The following is a 19,389-nucleotide window of genomic DNA, read 5'->3' on the forward strand; positions in this document are numbered from 1 at the left end:
AGATTTTACCATATTGCCCAGGTTGGCCTTGAACTCCTGAGCTCAAGTGATCTGCCTGCTTTAGCCTCCTGAAGTGTTGGGATTACAGATGTGAGCACCACATCTGGCCCAGAGCCCAAAGCTTTTCTAAGTTGATTATAGTTTGGGAAGCAAAAGGACTGTAATGGTTTTTATTTTCTTGCCTAAGTCAAAGTCCATTCACGTATAAAGGAGAGACAGGATCCATCGTCGTGTGGCCCTATACGAGTCTCTTTACCACTTGGGCCTCATTTACTTCCCTATAATCCAAGGGATTTGCCTAACTCGAGAAACTGATGCTTTTTAAGCAATGATTTATGGAGCCAAAAGGTTCATGGACAGAGGGTAGAGGGTATTATGCAGATGGTGGTTCTGGGTCCTCCACTCCCAATTCAACCACAACAGTTCTGCTTTTTAAAAATCAAGTTTATGTGTTGGAATTCTAACTAAGATTTCATTTGAAAAAGTCTCCCCTGCCAAAAGCAAGCTGAAACCCACTGCCCTGGATCAAGGTTTCTCAACCTCTTGACATTTTGGGCTGCCAGATAATTCTCTGTGGGATGGGGGCGGGAGTGGGACTGTCCTGGGCATTGAAGAGTGTTTAGCAGCATCCTCGGCCTTTACGTGTAAGTACCCCCCAAGTTGTCACTAGTAAAAATGTCTCCAGACATTGCCAAATACAGATACTCATTGACATACCATAGAATTGCATCCTGATAAGCCCACTGTAAGCTGGAATCATAACCATCATTAGTCCCGATTGTCCTGGACTTACCAATCGTTCAGTAAACTCATTGTAAAGTTGAAAAGAAAAATTGTACGCTGAATCATCATAAGTTGGAGACTGTTTATATCTTCTGGGGCACAAAAACTCTACCAGTTAAATACTACTGGTATAAAGCAAAATGATGATTTAATTATCAAGTCACAAACTTGTCACCCCTTCGTATGCAAAGCACTGAGGAACCACAAATGAACTCAATCCCTGAGTTGAACCACATTTTCATTTATGTAGAGGTAAGACAAGAATAACAATGCAATTAGAGAAATGTCACAAGGCTATGCATGATTATCACGTGAAAGTTGCATATTTAATAAAGCAACATTTATGTCATTAATATGTTGTTATTTCATGTTCTTTGCAACTTGTCATATGGTTTCTGGCTCCCTGCTGCCATCTGGTGGCATTGTACTAAACATGCAGGGGCAGTCAAACATCAAAATGATGCCGTCAGGTGACAGCTTGGGGGTATGTGCGCCACCAAACTTAGCTCTGGAAAAACAAGAATTTTCCCCAGGGGACAACTGAGATAAAGCAAGCCAGTGATGGATCTGGGACTGGGACTGGAGGACTGATTTAGGGAATTCTGTCAATCTCTAATGGCATAAACTACTATGAAGCCTCTCCTATGTGCTAAGCACTGGGCTTGAGGTGAGGTGGATCCCAAGAGGAAAGTTGCAGATAGTCACTTCCCATCAGGGGGCAGAGAGCAGACCTGGTGCAGTCACTGTGTCTCAGAGGCGATGCGGGAGGTAAGTCCAGGTGTTATAGGATGCAGAGACCAGCCCATGCTTGAGGGGTCCTTCACAGTCTTGAGGGACAGGTGGGGGCTAGGCAGAGACTGTGGCCAGGTAATTAACAGAACAAGGCACATATGAGAAATGGCACGTAGCTCAGTCCAGCTAGTGCACAGAGTGTGGTGGGGAGCGGTGAGGGAGAGGCTTAAGGGATACATTAGGGAATCGGTCCTCAGGAACTGTGACTCCATTCCTGTGCTGACACATGCTGTGGTCATGTTTTGCAGACTATTGACAAGTGCTCAGTGATCTGGGTGATCAGCGACATAGAGCGAGTTTCTGGGGGACGAGCCCACGAAGACCTTCTGAATGAGAGCATCAAAGCCTGCCAGCGGGGCTTCTGTAGGGACGTGGCCCTTGTGGTCACCAAGGCGGACAAACTCCACTTGCCAGAATACCTACGGTATTGTTCTGGGTTCACAGGGATGTGGGCTTCAGTCAGGGGCTTTCCTCTGTGGGTCCCGACTACAGTAGCATGGAGCTTGACTGTGTAACGTGGTTACGGGGCTTCAGGAAGTGACTGTTGGGGAGGAAACAAAAGACTGGGTGACTTCCTGGGACATCAGGACCCTTGGTTGGGTTGTCTTGGGAATCTGAACTTTCCAGGGTAGCTGCTTAGTGCCAAGCTGGTGTCCCCTACACAGCTCTGGGGGTGCTACTCACATGTACCAGATGCAGATGGTACCTCCTGCACTGTGCGATTTGATGATCCCACCTGCTCCACAGATGTAGAAAGTGTAGACACCCCTGTGACTAAGAGGTACAGCCCCATAATCCTACCTGGCAGGGTACAGCTTTTTTTTTTTTCTTTTTTCTTTTTTTGAGACGGAGTCTTGCTGTGCCGCCCAGGCTAGAGTACAGTGGCACGATCTCAGCTCACTGCAACCTCCATTTCCCGGGTTCAAGCGATTCTCCTGCCTCAGCCTCCCGAATAGCTGGGATTACAGATGCCGGCCAGTATACCTGGCTAAGTTTTGTATTTTTAGTAGAGATGGGGTTTCACCATGTTGGCCGGGGTGGTCTTGAACTCCAGACCTCAGGGGATCTGCGTGCCTTGGCCTCCGAAAGTGCTGGGATTACAGGAGTGAGCTACTGCACCCAACCCAGGGTACAGCTTTGATGTTTCAGGTTTTTGTACTCCTGAGCTTTTTAAAAATCATTAAAAATTATTTTTATTTTTATTTTAAGTGCCAGGGTACATGTGCAGGATCCGCAGGTTTGTTACCTAGGTAAATGTGTGCCGTGGAGGTTTGCTGCACAGATCAACCCATCACCTAGGTATTAAGCCCAGCATCCCCACCCAGAGACTCCTGAGCTTTTTAACTCACTTGGAACAAGTCCTCAAAGTTTTAGAACTTTAGGCGAAGGTAGATGCGTTTTCTAAGAGCTGTATTCTAACAAATAAAAGGTAAGCATTTGTGGGCTTAATAGATGTTGATTTCCATGGAGAGCTCTGCTGTCGCTATAGCTAGGAAGACTATAACTAACCTTCTATATTGGGACAATTTTGAGAGTGAGAGGGGGTGTGATTAGTCCTTAGAGGGGATCAGCGGGCATAAACTGGGGTTTCCTGTATCCATGGGGTGTGTGCTCACGGGATGTAATGTCACGGATGCGTCTCACCTCCAACAGGAGCTCCTTTACCACCCCTCCACCATTTCCTCCACACTCACTGAAGCTTAGGTCTGACTGCCGTCCTCAGGAATTCACTTGCTGTCATGGTCTGGGTTGGAATTGCAGCTTCATTTTTTTCTCCTGCATTTCTCCTCATCTCACCCCACCAGAGAATATCTCTAGCCCTCCCTTTCCAATGCCAACATTAAAATTAACACAATTAGGCTGGGTGTGGTGGCTCACACCTGTAATCCTAGCACTTTGGGAGGCTGAGGTGGGCAGATCACAAGGTCAGGAGATCAAGACCATCCTGGCCAACATGGTGAAACCCCATCTCTACTAAAAAATACAAACTAAATTAGCCGGGCGTGGTGGTATGTGCCTGTAGTCCCAGCTACTCAGGAGGCTGAGGCAGGGGAATCGCTTGGACCCGGGATGCGGAGGTTGCAGTGAGCTGAGATCGTACCACTGCACTCCAGCCTGGGTGACAGAGCGAGATTCCATCTCAAAATAATAATAATAATAATAAAATCTAATTTATTAATAATAAGCATTTATCGAACATGGGTAGGGGCTGTGGATTCAGAGGCACATTGCCCAGTCTTTGAGCTCACCATCTAAAAGAGGGTTGAAGGTTATACATGAAGGAACAAGCCAGGTGCTATGGGAACCCAGGGTGAGAGGGCTGCATTTTTGACTGGGACAGGGAATGAGGTCACAGAAAATGTTCCAGCTGGCCATTGAGAAATGAAGGCACTTTTTTCAAGTGGACGCTGGAGGTGGGTCAGAGGAGAGAGCATCGGGTCAAAGAAAGAGCTTATGAAAAGGCACGACACAGAGCAGTATGTGCTGCTTTTAGGGAAAGTCAAAGACTGCAGTGACACATCGTAAAAGTTAAGTAATTGTTACATTTTCCTAATTTCATTTCAGAGAAAGAAAGGCGGGAAATGTAAGTATGAACTAGTTTTTAATTTTTTATTACCCCTGCTCAGTCGAAAATCCACACATAATTTTTGCTTCCCCAAAAACTTAACTACTAATAACCACAGTTGATTGGAAGTCTTACCGTTAGCATAAACAGTCAGTTAATACGTATTTTGTATATGTATTATGTTCTGTATTCTTACAATAAAGTAAACTAGAGAAAAGAAAACGTCATTAAAAAAATCATGGCTGGGAGTGGTGGCTTATGCCTGTAATCCCAGCGCTTTGGAAGGCCGAGGTGGGCAGATCACGAGGTCAGGAGTTCAAGACCAACATGGTGAAACCCCGTCTCTACTAAAAACACAAAAATAAGCTGGGCGTGGTGGTGCGCACCTGTAATCCCAGCTGCTCAGTAGGCTGAGGCAGGATAATCACTTGAACCTGGGAGGCGGAGGTTGCAGTGAGCCGAGATGGTGCCATTTCACTCCAGCCTGGGCAACAGTGAGACTCTGTCTCAAAAAGAAAAAAAAGAAAGAAAATCATAAGGAAGAGAAAATACATTTACAATACGGCACTGTATTTATCAGTAGAGTAAGTTTACTTCATCTGTTTACAAGATGAATTGTACATCTGAAATGACAGGCAACAGCAGCTGCAGACCTCAATCTACGGCACATATGAAGCGGTTCAACTTTTTCTTGCAATGTCATGACTTTTCTCTGCTACTTGGGAGCTGCTCCAGGATCATTGGACTTCAGATGGGTCCCATGGTGTTATTCAATATTTAGGGTATTGCACTAAACAGGCTGCAAAATACATGAGAACTGCAAGAGATCACTTTTTATTGCCATATGCAATTTACTGGAGTGATGAACTGCTTTCGTGGAGATGATTAACATCACGTGGCGTTTGGCGTTTTAAGTAGATAGTTGCAACACTTGAGCTACCACAACAGCAACAGGAGGTGGCTCTGAAGTTATTACAGTAGTATAGTGTGTACTACAGTTAATTTTACACAGTTATGATTTAATACTGCATCTTAATGCTTGTTTACATTTCTCTTGACTGCAAATGGTGCCATGTACAGTCTATAGGTGTTTATAGAAGTTTCGATAAATTTTAACTTTTCATAATAGAATCGTTCATTTCATGGTAGTACATGATCAAATATAAACTGGGATCTACATCTATTTTATACATTCATGACATACCTTTTTCTTTTTGTTATTTCTAGGCTACAGGGTTTGTCTGTGAGTTTTTTCAGATTGTCGCAAATCTTCAAAATGTTTTTCAATTATTGAAAAAGAATCCACGTATAAATGGACCCACACAGTTCAAACCCATGTTGTCCAAGGGTCAACTGTGGTTTTTTTCCTTTTGAAACGGAGTCTCTCACTCTGTCGCCCAGGCTGTAGTGCAGTGACACAATCTCGACTCACTGCAACCTCTGCCTCCTGGGTTCAAGCGATTCTCCTGCCTCAGCCTCCTGAGTAGCTGGGACTATAGGCATGTGCCACCATACCTGGCTAATTTTTTGTATTCTTAGTAGAGATGGAGTTTCACTGGATTAGCCAGGATAGTCTCGATCTCCTGACCTTGTGATCCACCTACCTTGGCCTCCCGAAGTGCTGGGATTATAGGCATGAGCCAACATGCCCGGCAACTGTGTTTAATTCTAATACAGTGCATGCATATTTGACTGTCTGGACCAAATGAAGATCTGCCAAAAAAATGTGCATCTTGCCACCTCATTACTGTTGATAACACTGCTCTCTGCATGCTTCTATTTCCTTTCACAACCTAGCAAGCTATTCAGAGTCAGCGAGAGGCTGTTTTAGAAAGAAATGAAATGATAAAACTACAAAGGACTAGAATTCTCAAGGAAAAACTGAAGGTGAGTTAACAGGTTTCCCTATGTGTTTTTCTGTATCCCAGCGACTAGATTTTGAGACACAAATGTATACCTGGTATTATGTAGTTGCAAGGGCAAAAGCTTTGGAATAGACAGTTTGTTCGTTTGGTTTGTTTTGTTTTTGAGACAGGGTCTCACTCTGTTGGCCAGGCTGGAGGTGATCTCGGCTCGCTGCAACCTCTGCCTCCCAGGTGCAAGAGATCCTCCCACCTCAGCCTCTCAAGTAGCTGGGACTATAGGCATGCACCACCATGTCTGGTCAATTTTTGTAGTTTTTGTAGAGATGGGGTTTCACCATGTTGGCCAGGCTGGTCTCGAACTCCTGACCTCAGGTGATCTGCCTGCCTCGGCCTCCCAAAGTGCTGGAATTACAGGCATGAGCCACCACGTCTGGCCTATAACAGTCTTATACAACTATAAAACTAAAACCAAGTTTAAGATAAAATATAAACAAAATAACATAAGGGATATATCAGAGTAAGTACAATGTGACAGATGATATGTTTGGCTGAAACAAAATCTTCGGTATTGGATTCAGTAGTAAAAACATCTGGCCAATGTCCAGCTCTATATTCAATTTCTTTCTGTATTTTGTCTTCAATGATGTTGATACAGAAAACATTTGCTGTACAACATGGAACTGAAAATTTCAAAGCTTTTGTTTCTAGCGCAGTATCATTAGGTCTCATGCTTAAGCCAGAATATTGTACCAGGCAATTCTTGAATGCCAGTTTTAATGAGGCAAAACTTAGTAAAGCTGGTTGTGGTCTCCTGAATTGTTCTTGTTGGTATTAAAGAAATATGCATTGTATGAGTGCCTGATCATGTTATCCCTGGAAACGCAAACATGGAATACTTCAATACACAATTTACAACTATGCCAGTAAACATGCCGAATTGGTTTGTATAAGTTAGGGCCTGGGCGGCAGTACATCAGCTTGCAGGGTGACTATAGCTGTCACTGCTATGGTGCAAGTTCTTCTGAGGCCTCCAACACACACCTCTGATGGCAAGGTGATACCTTCATTCTCCAACCACTTTATTTCAGTTTGAAATATTGTGAAACCTTGACTTGTGCTACATGCCATCGTTTGGAACTTTTTTTTTTTTCCCCAGACGGGTCTCACTCTGTCACCCAGGCTGGAGTATAGTGGCACAATCATAGCTCACTGCAACCTTGAATTCCTGGGCTCAAGCTATCTTTCTGCCTGCCCTCCACTCCCCCCGACCCCCACCAGCCTCCCAAGGGGTTAGGACTACCGGTATACCAGTATGCACCACCACATCCAGCTAATTTTTAAATTTTTTGTAGAGACAGGGTATGTTGCCCAGGCTGGTCTCTAATTCTTGGGCTCAAACAGTTCTGCTTGGGCCTCCCAAAGCACTGGGATTACAGGTGTGAGCCACAGTGCCTGGCCTTGGAGCAAATTTAGTTTTAATCACAGGAAACATGAGATGGAAGTTCTTTATAAGGCGTTCCTTGAGTTTCCGTCACTTTTTTTCTTTTTTTTTTGGATGCATTTGAGATAGGCAGTCACTTTGCACATACCTCAGTATCAAAACACAACCCACCTTCATCTACATGTGGATGTCTCCCTTTCCTAGGTCCCATGAAGCACTTAAGTGTTGCTTTGCAAGAAAATCTGGAATTACTGTCTACTCCACCAACCACGAGCATTTTTTCTACTAACATCAAATATATGCCCCACGTTTCCATTTCCAGGCCTTTTGATGTAAAGGCCCGGAAAATGCTGACCTTTCAATGCTGAATCATAACATAATCTTTTAAAAGGCATATTAAATGGCAGTTAAGTAATGCACACAACTCATTAGAAGGAAGGGCAATGTGAACAGCTGTGACCAAGTTTGCCATGTGCAGTGTATGAGCCTCCTAAGCACCACAGCTAGGTGGCTTGGAACAACAGAAAATTATTCTCTCCCAGTTCTGGAGGCTGGAAGTCCAAAATCAAGGTGTTAGCAGCACCATGCTCCCTCTGAAGCTGTGGGAAGGATCTGGTCCAGTTCTCTCTCTGCTTCTGGTAATTCCTGGCTTGTGGCAGCACAACTCCAGTCTTCATGTGCCATTCTTCTTATGTGTGTGTCTCTTTATCCAAATTTCCTCTTTTTTTAAATACACCAGTCATTGGATTAGGGGTCCACCCTACTCCAGTATGACTTCATCTTAATACATTTTATCCTCAATGACCCAATTTCCATATAAGGTCACATTTTTAGGTAATGGAGACTAGGACCTCAACATGTGAATTTTGGAGGGGAATATATTTCAACCCATAACACCCAGGCAGTGACAACCACCTTGTGACTGCCACCTGCCCTACGGCAGTTGCAACATGCATCTCAATTTCAAAAATATTAAACGGGAAACAATGTGCCTCTTAGTATTGATAAGCTGTGGTCACATGTCAGCTGAAATTATGTGGTTGAAGATTGGGGATCACAATGTAGTTATGGATTTGGGTTATTAGTTTGAGATTCAAGACTGAGACACAGGCACATAGATCCTTCCAAGATGTGTGATTTGGGCCCCATCCTATAGTAATGCAACTTTTCAGCTCCACATCTTTTCTTATTACCTGGTATGTTACGGGTCACTTGACCTCCCCTTAAATTTTGCCTTGACCCAGTTTTTTGTTTGTTTTGTTTTTTTGTTTTGTTCCCGTTGCCCAAGCTGGAGTGCGATGGTGCGATCTTGGCTCACCACAACTTCCAACTCCCGGGTTCAAGCAATTCTCTTGCCTCAGCCTCCCGAGTAGCTAGGATTATAGGCATGTGCCACCACACCTGGCTAATTTTGTACTTTTAGTAGTAGAGACAGGGTTTCTCCAGGTTGGTCAGGTTGGTCTGGAACTCCTGACCTTAGGTGATTTGCCCACCTTGGCCTGCCAAAGTGCTGGGATTACTGTGGTATGAGCCACTGTGCCCGCCCGCCCTTCCTCCCTCCCTCCCTCCCTTCCTCCCTCCCTTCCTTCCTTCCTTCCTTCCTTCCTTCCTTCCTTCCTTCCTTCTTTCCTTCCTTCCTTCCTTCCTTCTTTCCTTCCTTCCTTCCTTTCCAGCATCTTCCTCTGTTGTCCCGGCTACAGTTCAATGGCACAATCTTGGCTCACTGCAGCCTCCAGCTCCCAGGCTAAAGTGATTCTCCTACCTCAGCCTCCTGAGTAGTTGGGACTACAAGTGTGTGCCTCCATGCCCGGCTAATTTTTTGTATTTTTAGTAGAGATGGGGTTTCACCATGTTGGCCAGGCTGGTCCTGAATTCCTGAGCTTATGCAATCTGCCTGCCTCGGCCTCCCAAAGTGCTGGGATTACAGGTGTGAGGCACCGTGCCTGGCCTCCCTTTTGGTTTGAGTTTCCCCATTTTCTCCTCTTTCACATACAATATCTTTCTACAAACTTTAATATATTGTGTTACGTTTTATTATGATAAGCCATGTGTTTAAATTAGAGCAGTGTCTAATGTTTCTGTGGTGTAATTTAATAAATATCTACTAACATCTTGGATCCTACCTCCAACTATAGCTGTTTCTACTTATCTTTTACAATAATATGAACACTTTATACTAGAGTCACTTCATTGACACTATAAAAACATTTCTTTTTGCTACAATAAAAAGCATAAATGTTAACTAATCTTCAATAATTTTTAGAAAAGTTATACAAGGTTTACGTCCAGATTTTAAATAATGCAAACATCTGGGCACAGCTAAGCACATGCCTTTCTTGGAACTGTTTTAAAACCCTACTTAAACTTAATTCTACATTAATTTCATCTCCCAGTAGAAAATAGTTTCAGCTTTCCCTAAACTTTTTCCTAGAGTGAAAACTCTATCAAAGCAAATTCTCAGCAGATAGATTCTTTATGCAACTTCAGCTGACTCCATAAGAGGGTTGGTGGGGGTGGGCCTCTGGCAGTCTACACAGATATCTGTGTTCCAGCCTTAACTACATGTGCTTCCAGGTTGCCAGGGACACGGCTTCTCACCCGTCTCAGTGGACTGCAGGGCGTCTACTCACTCAGCTCTTTTATATCTTTACATCAGAAAGAGATTGACAACTCTCCACTGGTTTCTACCTCCCTCAAATACCCACACCCACACATATACATTCTATAGGTGAATGTTTTTCTCTTTTTTTTTAAGTGAGAAGAATGAAAGAATATGGAATGCTATTTATGTATGATTCTAGCATGACTTCTCCATAACAATGTTTTTCTAAGCATAAAAAAAGACTTTCTCAAATAATTCTTAATTGCTTGACTTTTTTTTTTTTTTCCCCGAGATGGAGTCTCTCTCTGTCACCCAGGCTGGAGTGCAGTGACACGATCTCAGCTCACTGCAACCTCCACCTCTCGGGTTCAAACAATTATCTTGCCTCAGCCTTTCGAGTAGCTGCGACTACAGGTGCACACCACCACACCTGGCTAATTTTTGTATTTTTTAGTAGAGGTGGGGTTTCACCTATTGGCCAGGCTGGTCTCGAACTCCTGACCTTGTGATCCGCCCACCTCGGCCTCCCAAAGTGCTAGGATTACAGGTGTGAACCACCACGCCCAGCCAATTGCTTGACATTTAACATCATAATTTGTTTCAACATTAGTCTGCATTAAAATGTGTATGATCACTCACTACCTAAGAAATTGTTGCTTTTATAGGACTTTAGTCAGGTTTGTGTTGTGTTGCACTTGGAAATATTTAACAACTAGCTCTTTGTTTAAAAAAAATCCCTCAAAACAAACAAATGATAAAAAAACAAAGGGCTGATGTGTACCATTTGCCAATTCCTGTGGTGTAAATAGGAGTTAGTGGAGATTAGGACCTCAACATGTGAATTTTGGAGGGGGATACATTTCAGCTCATAACATGCAGGCAGTGACAACCACCTTGTGACTGCTACCTGGCCTACAGCAGTTGCAAGATGCATCTCAATTTCAGAAATATTAAACAGGGAAACAATGTGCCTCTTAGTATTGATAAGCTATGGTCACATGTCAGCTGAAATTACTTGATTGAAATTTGGGGATCACAATGTGGTTACAGATTTGGGTGATCAGTTTGAGATTCAGGATTGAAACAGTCCCACTATTGTCAATTTCAAACTACCAGTGTGATGTCACAGAATGCAGAGTAGGAAAGTGATGTGTGCTGTTGGCTTTCAGGAACTGGTACGAGCTGGCTGCAGCACGCCACTGCCCATTCCAGACATGTGCTTCTTTTTTGAGAAAGGATCCTGGTATTATTACCCCTCTGAACATTTAAATACACCTTTGAACTATTATCTCTACACATTTTCTTCTAGAATTGATATTTAACTCCCAAGACAATAGTTTCTATGCAGCAGTTCCCTCATAACTTCTGACCTTGTTAGGACTGGACAGATGGCAACACCAGACCTTGAGAACATTGTCTATTCCCAGAGGGGGCCATGGAGAACTGAAAGTGAGTGAGCTGAAATTGGCTGAAGGCTCTTGTGGGTCCTGTGCATGATTGCCTTTGCTGTGGTTTGAGTTATTCTGTTTTCTGTGTGACTCTTTCACTTCAGAGAAAACTGCCAGCTGACTTCAAGGTTCTGGAAGCCTCAGATCTGGTGTATACAGTCAGCGCCCAGGAGTACTGGCAGCAGGCTCTCCTCACCGAGGAGGAAACGGGTAATTTATGATTTTTTTTAATCTCCAGCACTAAAATTCTCAAGATCAAGTGGCACTTAAAATTTCCTGTTCTAGAACTTTTTGTGCAACACAATTTTTTCCAGCTTGCCACGGTTTCAATATCAATTGCAAATAAAGATATTTTCTTGTTTGCATTTTTTTTTTTTTTTTTTTTTGAGACAGTCTCGCTCTGTCACCCAGGCTGGAGTGCAGTGGCCGGATCTCAGCTCACTGCAAGCTCTGCATCCCGGGTTTACGCCATTCTCCTGCCTCAGCCTCCCGAGTAGCTGGGACTACAGGCGCCCGCCACCACGCCTGGCTAGTTCTTTGTATTTTTTAGTAGAGACGGAGTTTCACCGTGTTAGCCAGGATGGTCTCGATCTCCTGACCCCGTGATCCGCCCGTCTCGGCCTCCCAAAGTGCTGGGATTACAGGCTTGAGCCACCGTGCCTGGCCTTTCTTTGCATTGTTATGGTGTCAGAGACCACAATTCCTCTGGCCTCCAAATCTTACCATGGGTTGGTAAAGGTCAAATAATTGGGTTGCCGGATGTGGTGGCTCACCCCTGTAATCCCAGCACTTTGGGAGGCCAAGGTGGGTAGATCACCTGAGGTCAGGAGTTTGAGATCAGCCTGACCAACATGGTGAAACCCCATCTATACTAAAAATAGAAAATTAGCCTGGCGTGGTGGTGCATGCCTATAATCTCATCTACTTGGAAGGCTGAGGCAGGAGAATTGCTTGAACCCAGGAGGCAGAGGTTGCAGTGAGCTGAGATTGCGCCATTACACTCCAGCCTGGGCAACAAGAGCAAAACTCTGTCTCAAAAAAACAACAAAAAGCCAGGGGCAGTGGCTCATGCCTGTAGTCACAGCACTTTGGGAGACTGAGGCAGGTGGATCACCTAAGGTCAGGAGTTCAAGACCAACCTGGCCAACATGGTGAAACCCTGTTTCTACTAAAAAATATAAAAAATTAGCCAGGCGTGGTGGCGGGCACCTGTAATCCCAGCTACTCAGGAGGCTGAGGCAGGAGAATTGCTTGAACCTGGGAGGCGGAGGTTGCAGTGAGCTGAGATCGCGCCATTGCACTCCAGCCTGGGTGACAAGAGCAGAACTCCATCTCAAAAAAAAAAAAAACTGGGTTATTTCCTTAGTCCCCTCCCACCCAGCTATGGGCATTTTTAGAATTATTTTGTGAGGGACTATTGTATATTTTGTCTGCGAGGGAGGGAAAGCATAAGGCATGGCTCTTTCTTCACAGAACTTGAAATATGGATGAGGAGCTAATACTAACCCAAGTGCAGAAATTGAAGTAAAACTGAGGCTTCGTTAGTTGCTGCTGACGGTTGAGTGCAACAGCAGCCCGGGGAATCTAGAGCTCTGTGTGCATTAGACACTCAGTGGAAAGTGGGTGGGCAGGCAGGGTCAGGACTGCATTGTCATCTGAACTTGACAAGGCTTGCGACATGCATGCATTTTAGTAAACGTGTAAGTATGTGCATGGAGGTTAAGGAGTAGAAGGTGTGAAGTGTTCCCAGAGATGGGGGAACTGCTTGATTAAGGGTATAAAAGACAAAATTAGCATGGTATATGGAAGGAATAATATAGAGAAATTGCTACATATGGGAATAATGGGAAAAAGGACAGGAATCCTGTCACATCTAGAATCCTGCATGTCAGAGGTTCTTCTTCCTTTCTACAGCAAGCATGGGCTATTCCTGTGTTAAGAGCTAGTTGACATAGAAAAGTCTAGGGGGACTGAAGGGCCGAGACTCTAGACTTGTGAGCACTTTGCTTTACCTCTGTAAGTGATAGCTGTCCAGAGGAAAGACCCCATGTTTTCAACCAGCCTATTCTTTTCCATGTGGTTTTTTTTATACGGCTAAGTAAAATGAATATGCAGTATTGCTGATCTACGATTCATCACTGTCATTGATCCTAGACACGGGAAAAGTGCTTTTCAGAAAGGTTGATTCTGTAGGCATCCAGCCCACTCGGGATCTCAACTCTAGTTCATTCAGACCGCCATCTTGGTCTTTCAACTTTTATGAATTCTATTGACCACAAACTTGTGGCCTTTTACAATTATTTGTACTGTCTGTGAATTCCAGAAATCCCTAAGTTAAGAGAATACGTCAGGAAGAGGCTCTTGGACAAGAAGAGGAGGACGGTGACCAAGTATGTGACTGAAGCCTTTGGCCTGTTGCTCCTCACAGATAGTTTCAGCTCCACACAAAACCTGCCGGTATGGAAGACATTGGGTTTTCATATTCTCCCTGTACCTGGGCAGGACATTTCCTTTTACCAAGTTAGAAAATTAACTTATGATATTTTTTCTTTTCATATTAAAGGAAGATACGAAGTTCAGAGAGTCTAAAAGGACAAAAAGATAATTAGAAGGTTAAAATCATAACGTTTGGGTAAAAGATAAAGGAATAATATTTTACCTGGGACAGATGGGCTGAGAGAAAAATGTCAAAATAGTAGCTATTTTCCATCTCTCCTGAGACTCGAACAAGGTGGAGCATGCATGTTTAAGCGATGGCAGGCGTGATTTGGCTTGCTTCTAGTGAAATACAGACTCTTCTTGGTTATCCTGGAGAGGCGTGCTTATGTACACAGTCCAAAAATATTTCATCTGTTTCTGGTGCTGTCAGAATCTCAAGCTCAGAGGAGCGTAGGAAAATAATGTGAGAGGATGGAAGCTCGGAGGGAATTTCAGTAGAGTTTTGATAGTTATCTTCACTGGCAAGAATGCAGGCCTTCTGAAAAACTAGTTAAAATTACTTTTCTCATAGTAATTGACATATTTATCTCTTCATGGATGATTTCTTTTTAACCCTAAAATAAGAGGGATAAGCTACTAGATTAGAGACTTGGGGGGTTTTGGAGAAAAACCTCTTACCGTCATCAGTCACCAGCTGTGTTGTCTCCTTATGAGAGATGGAATATACAAAGACAGTGGCTGGACCATGTGTAAAAGTAGATCTCTGACCCACAACCTGCAGCAATCTGCCCAGAAACCAACCTCTTATCTACAATAAACAGCCCAGGAAGCCTTCTGTCTGTAAGTCAGACTTGCAGGAAGTCAAACTGCTATCTCTAATAACAATCCAGGAGGTTGAAGAATAACTCTGTTAACAATCAGCACTAGATGGCCAGGACTTGATGAATAACTTCCCTAATCTCTTTCCCTGCTTCCAACTTACTACCAACCGGAAAAGTCAAATGTCTATAGCTAACCAACCACATTGGCTGCTCTGCTTTTAGCTAGCCCGTCTCTAGTGTCCCCAGGCCAACAACCTCCAATCAGGGCACCCCTGAAGCCTTTCCTTTTGTCCACCATGAAGCTTTTCCACTCCCCTGCCTGCTTTTGAGTCTCTGCTAAACTCAAATAATGGTGCCGACTCCATTGCTGTAGTGAGCTCTGAATAAACAGCCTCTGCCTGTTCTTATTTGGTTGGTCCTCACTTACTTCCACGCTTGCCTTCACCCGTCAGATGTGCACAGTCAAGGTGTTTGTCTTCTTGTTATGCCGGAACAGGGAAGAGGCAGAGGAAGTACATGAATAGGGCTCTGTGAGGGGTCGAGGAGCTGATCCTGAGGATGGGGAAGGTGGGCCAATGGTGACCCTGTGGGGTGGCAAGGGGAGGCAGACACTCGAGACTTGACTTCCACGTGGGAGTAAGCAGTGCCACCTGGAGCCTTTGGTTGTGTATAAAGGCTTGTAAAAAGGCTTTAGTGGTGTGGGATCTTTCTTCTGCATAAAAGGGGCATATAGAGCAAAATTCAATCTTTTTTTAATCATATTTCTTATGGCTTGTTTTGGTCTAGTTATACAAGACAGAAACAAAACCAAACTCTTGGAATGTGATATTTTCTCATTTGACTTTTGTCTGCTGAAATCGTTGGGGAAGGATTTGACCTTCCAATTTCCCAAAGCAGTTCTTCAGGGTGAAATTTGTCTCTCAGCCCAGCACAAGATTGCTTTTGGAAGTGCTGATGGAAAATGAATCCGAGGTGGGCTGTGTGTGGTTGGTGTATTTTACAAACATAAGGACAAGGCATTTTGCCATCAAGGCCGGAAGTGCCCACCCCACATGCTTTTCTTTGCTAATATGGAAGTGCAGTGCTCAGAGGGGCTCAGATTCACCCTTGCAGCCAGACTCTAAGCAGCAGAAAACACAGAGGAGAAGGGGGCTGACTGGCAATTCTGCAATAGCTATGTTAGGGAGTTGCTGGCAACTTTGCTCAAAATTCCTTGGCCTTAGATATTGGTCTTACTCTTAGCTCTTTGATAGAAAGTTGGAAGGCAAGAATTTGTCAGTTCCTTTGAATTTTGAAAAATCAAATCTAAATATGTGTGTGATTGATTTTTTTTTCAAAGATGATCACTGAAACCAAAAATTTAGAGTTTGAGTAGTGATTTTAAATAAGCAATCATTATTTTTAAGAATTCATAGGAAGTTGATGATCACATCTCAATGTCAAATGAAGTCTGCGTTTATTCACACTAAGGGCCAGCTTCTCTGTTTCTTATTGTTCTTTTGTTCTCCACTCTTCCCTTTCTTATCATTCTTTTGTTTATTCAAGAGAGATTTATTGACAGTGAGGCATTGTGAGAATCATGCCCATAGTTTTTGTTTTCATGACTTCTTTCTTCTTTCATTTTCATCACTGGTGACAACACAAATTCAAAAGAATCTAAAGGATGTCCTGGGAAAAATGCTTTGTAGAATTCTTAATGGTGAAAATGAGGAAAATTCCTGGGGTGCACCGAATTCTAAACAGTCTCCATAAACTCTAAAACGTATTTACTCCAAGATTCACCAAGTTTTAGAGTGTGAGGTTGTTTTCAAGATCATTCAACCCAGTTCACTTACTTTAAAGATGATACCGTTGAGAACCAGAGAAGTTAAATTACCTATATCATGTCACACATCGATTCGAGAGCTATTTCTGTCTATTTGGAATAGAATTTAAAAGCCCAAATTATCTCGCAGTTTCTCTGGGCCCTGCATTTAATCCAGAAATGTCTGTAGGTTTTGCTGTCTGTGCTGTGCCCTAGAATAAAAGAACATGACTAAGAGCCTGTTCCTTTGGCAAGTTTCTATCCAGGGAAGGAGACACAGGGAATGAGAGAGAAGTCATATGACAGGAGACGTGCTATGGTGCAGGACTGTGGGAAGTGCAGTGGGAGAACAGGACAGAGAGCCCCACCTCTACCTGGGCACTCAGGGAAGGTGCCTCATGGGAAGGACCTTTGAGCTTTGTCTCGGGAAGAAACAAAGATGAAATCAGCAAGGCCCACAGGGCACAAGATGAACAGCACACTTGCGGAATAGCAGCAAGTCCGGGGGTAGCTACTTGGCAGGACATGTCGGGCAAACAGGGATGGTGGTGCTAGAGAGGTGGGGTGAGTTCTGGCTGTGAAGTGCCTTAAGGACCAAGCTGGGGAGTGTGGCTCTGTCTGCTGCAGGCACTGTGGGGCCCACCAAGGTTCCCATGCAGGGAACAACACTATGGGTTACCAGTTTGGCACTGTATTAGTACGTTTTCATGCTGCTGATAAAGACATACCTGAGACTGGGTAATTTATGGAGAAAAAGAGGTTTAATGAACTCATAATTCCACGTGGCTGGGGAGGCCTCACAATAAGGTGGAAGGCAAAATGCATGTCTTACATGGCGGCAGATGAGAGAAATGAGAGCCAAGCAAAGAGTGTTTCCCCTTATAAAACCATAAGATCTCATGAGACTCATTGACTACCATGAGAACAGTATGGGGGAAGCCAACCCCATGATTCAGTTATCTCCCACCAGGTCCCTCCCACAACACGTGGAATTATGGGAGCTACAATTCAAAATGATATTTGGGTGGGTATACAGCAAACCATATCAGGCACCTAGGAGTCAAGGCTTTCTCTGGTGGTCACTTCCTTGTATTATTTGAATATATGTTTTCGCCCTGATTAGACTGTATTCTTTGAAGAAGGAAGCATGGATTTATTTTTGTGGTCCTGTAGCTTTGCTATGCAAAGTGTGGTCCATAGCTCAGAAGACCAGCATTACCTGAGGACTGGCTAGAAATGCAGAATCCCAGGGTCTTGGATTTCGGATTTTAAGATCTCCTGTTGATTTGTATGCACATTAAAATTTGAGAAGTATTATCCTTAAAAACTGCTTGGTGCAGAGTCAAAGCTTGTGAAATGTTTGTTGAATCAGATGTCATTGGAAAAACCTGTTTTAATAACAATTGGATTTATATGTGGATAGCTACTTCCCCAAATAGCTTGATGGATTATACATCTGAAATAAGTTGCTGAATAAGCAGAGACTGTGATTTTTAAGAAATGAAATAAGTTGCACCAGGCAGGTATTTGTTCTATCCTCTAACCCCACAAAGGGGTCTGTGCACTGAGTAAGGTCTTATGGGGACAGTAAAGAGAAGTCAGCTCTGAGTGATAAGCTGAATCTTGAGCTGGTGACAAGCTTAAAGTAAGCAAAGCTGGAGGAGAAGGTGCCCTTAGGGAGGGGGTGGCCTGATGCTTTTATGGTCCTTGTCCCTAGAATGAACACTTGCACATGAGTGTCCTGCGGAGATTTGCGGAAGAGAAGGTTGAGCTGCTGGAGAAGGCCATCGGGCACTGCTTCGCCTGCATGGAGCAACCTCTACAAGAAGGGGTCAGGACCGCCAGGACTTCTTACCGCTGCATCCTCAGGGCATGCTTGGTGGTGAGTGACCCCTCCAGGAAAAACTCGGATATTCCGGGAGGCCTGCCCAATCCCCAAGCTCCTTTTGCATCATCCCATTCCCTTCAAAAGAGATAAAGAGCTAGAGGGCCAGGCACGGTGGCTCACGCCTGTAATCCCAGCACTTTGGGAGGCCGAGCTGGGCAGATCACAAGGTCAGGAGATCAAGACCATCCTGGCCAACATGGTGAAACCCCATTTCTACTAAAAATACAAAAATTAGCCAGGCGTGGTGGCATGTGCCTGTCATCCCAGCTGCTCGGGAGGCTGAGGCAGAAGAATTGCTTGAACCAGGGAGGCAGAGGTTGCCGTGAGCCGAGATCGCACTACTATGCTCCAGCCTGGTGAGAGAGTGAGACTCCATCTCAAAAAAAAAAAAAAAAAAGGCTAGAGGAGGGTAGCGGAGAGTGAAAATTGTAAATAACAGTTGTTCATCTGTGTCTCGAAAGGACCAACGAAGGTGCACAGTTCAGCAAAGACAGAGTGGGAATCTGGGATCTGAGGATCTGAGGGTCTTGGTTGGAGTACCAGCTCCACCAAACATCCACCCTGTAGCTCCGGGCAAAGCCCTAGACCCATTTTAAAAATTTCTTGGTTTTCTTCTGTAAAATGAGGATGCTCAATGCTTGCCCTACCTATCTGGTAGCGTTGATGTCTATCAATTAGCTTACACAATAAGGAAACATCTTGTAACCTCTCACTTGGCATTCAAATTGTTTTATTTCTCAATTAGTTGTATAGAGTTTCTGAAGGATGAAAATATAAGTGCAAGGCAGTATTTATCTAAGACTAAGGGGTGAAAAAAGAGGCCCATTGTATTAGTCTGCTTGGGCTGCCATAACAAAATCCTATAGACTGGGTGGCCTGAACCACAGACATTGATTTTCCCATAGTTCTGAAGGCTGGAAGTCCAAGATCAAGGCGTCAG

The 19,389-nt window shown here is 44.0% G+C and overlaps 2 protein-coding genes across 5 annotated transcripts in view; both read left to right on the forward strand.

Annotated features, from left to right (window-relative positions):
• CCDC25 (coiled-coil domain containing 25) overlaps nt 1-19,389 on the forward strand; it is a 614,024-nt gene that overhangs the window by 283,923 nt on the left and 310,712 nt on the right. The gene's annotated exons all lie outside the window — the stretch shown is intronic.
• The window catches only part of NUGGC (nuclear GTPase, germinal center associated), a 64,698-nt gene that overhangs the window by 27,463 nt on the left and 17,846 nt on the right, over nt 1-19,389 (forward strand). For all 4 annotated transcript variants that reach the window (XM_050802475.1, XM_050802474.1, XM_050802477.1 and 1 more), the window contains exons 8-13: nt 1,824-1,999; nt 4,141-4,159; nt 5,939-6,028; nt 11,602-11,707; nt 13,821-13,954; nt 18,279-18,443. In XM_050802475.1, the coding sequence (XP_050658432.1) occupies nt 1,824-1,999; nt 4,141-4,159; nt 5,939-6,028; nt 11,602-11,707; nt 13,821-13,954; nt 18,279-18,443 (690 nt within the window). The remainder of the gene's footprint in view (nt 1-1,823; nt 2,000-4,140; nt 4,160-5,938; nt 6,029-11,601; nt 11,708-13,820; nt 13,955-18,278; nt 18,444-19,389) is intronic.

The sequence above is a fragment of the Macaca thibetana genome, chromosome 8 (assembly GCF_024542745.1).
Source record: "Macaca thibetana thibetana isolate TM-01 chromosome 8, ASM2454274v1, whole genome shotgun sequence".
Lineage (NCBI taxonomy): Eukaryota > Metazoa > Chordata > Mammalia > Primates > Cercopithecidae > Macaca > Macaca thibetana.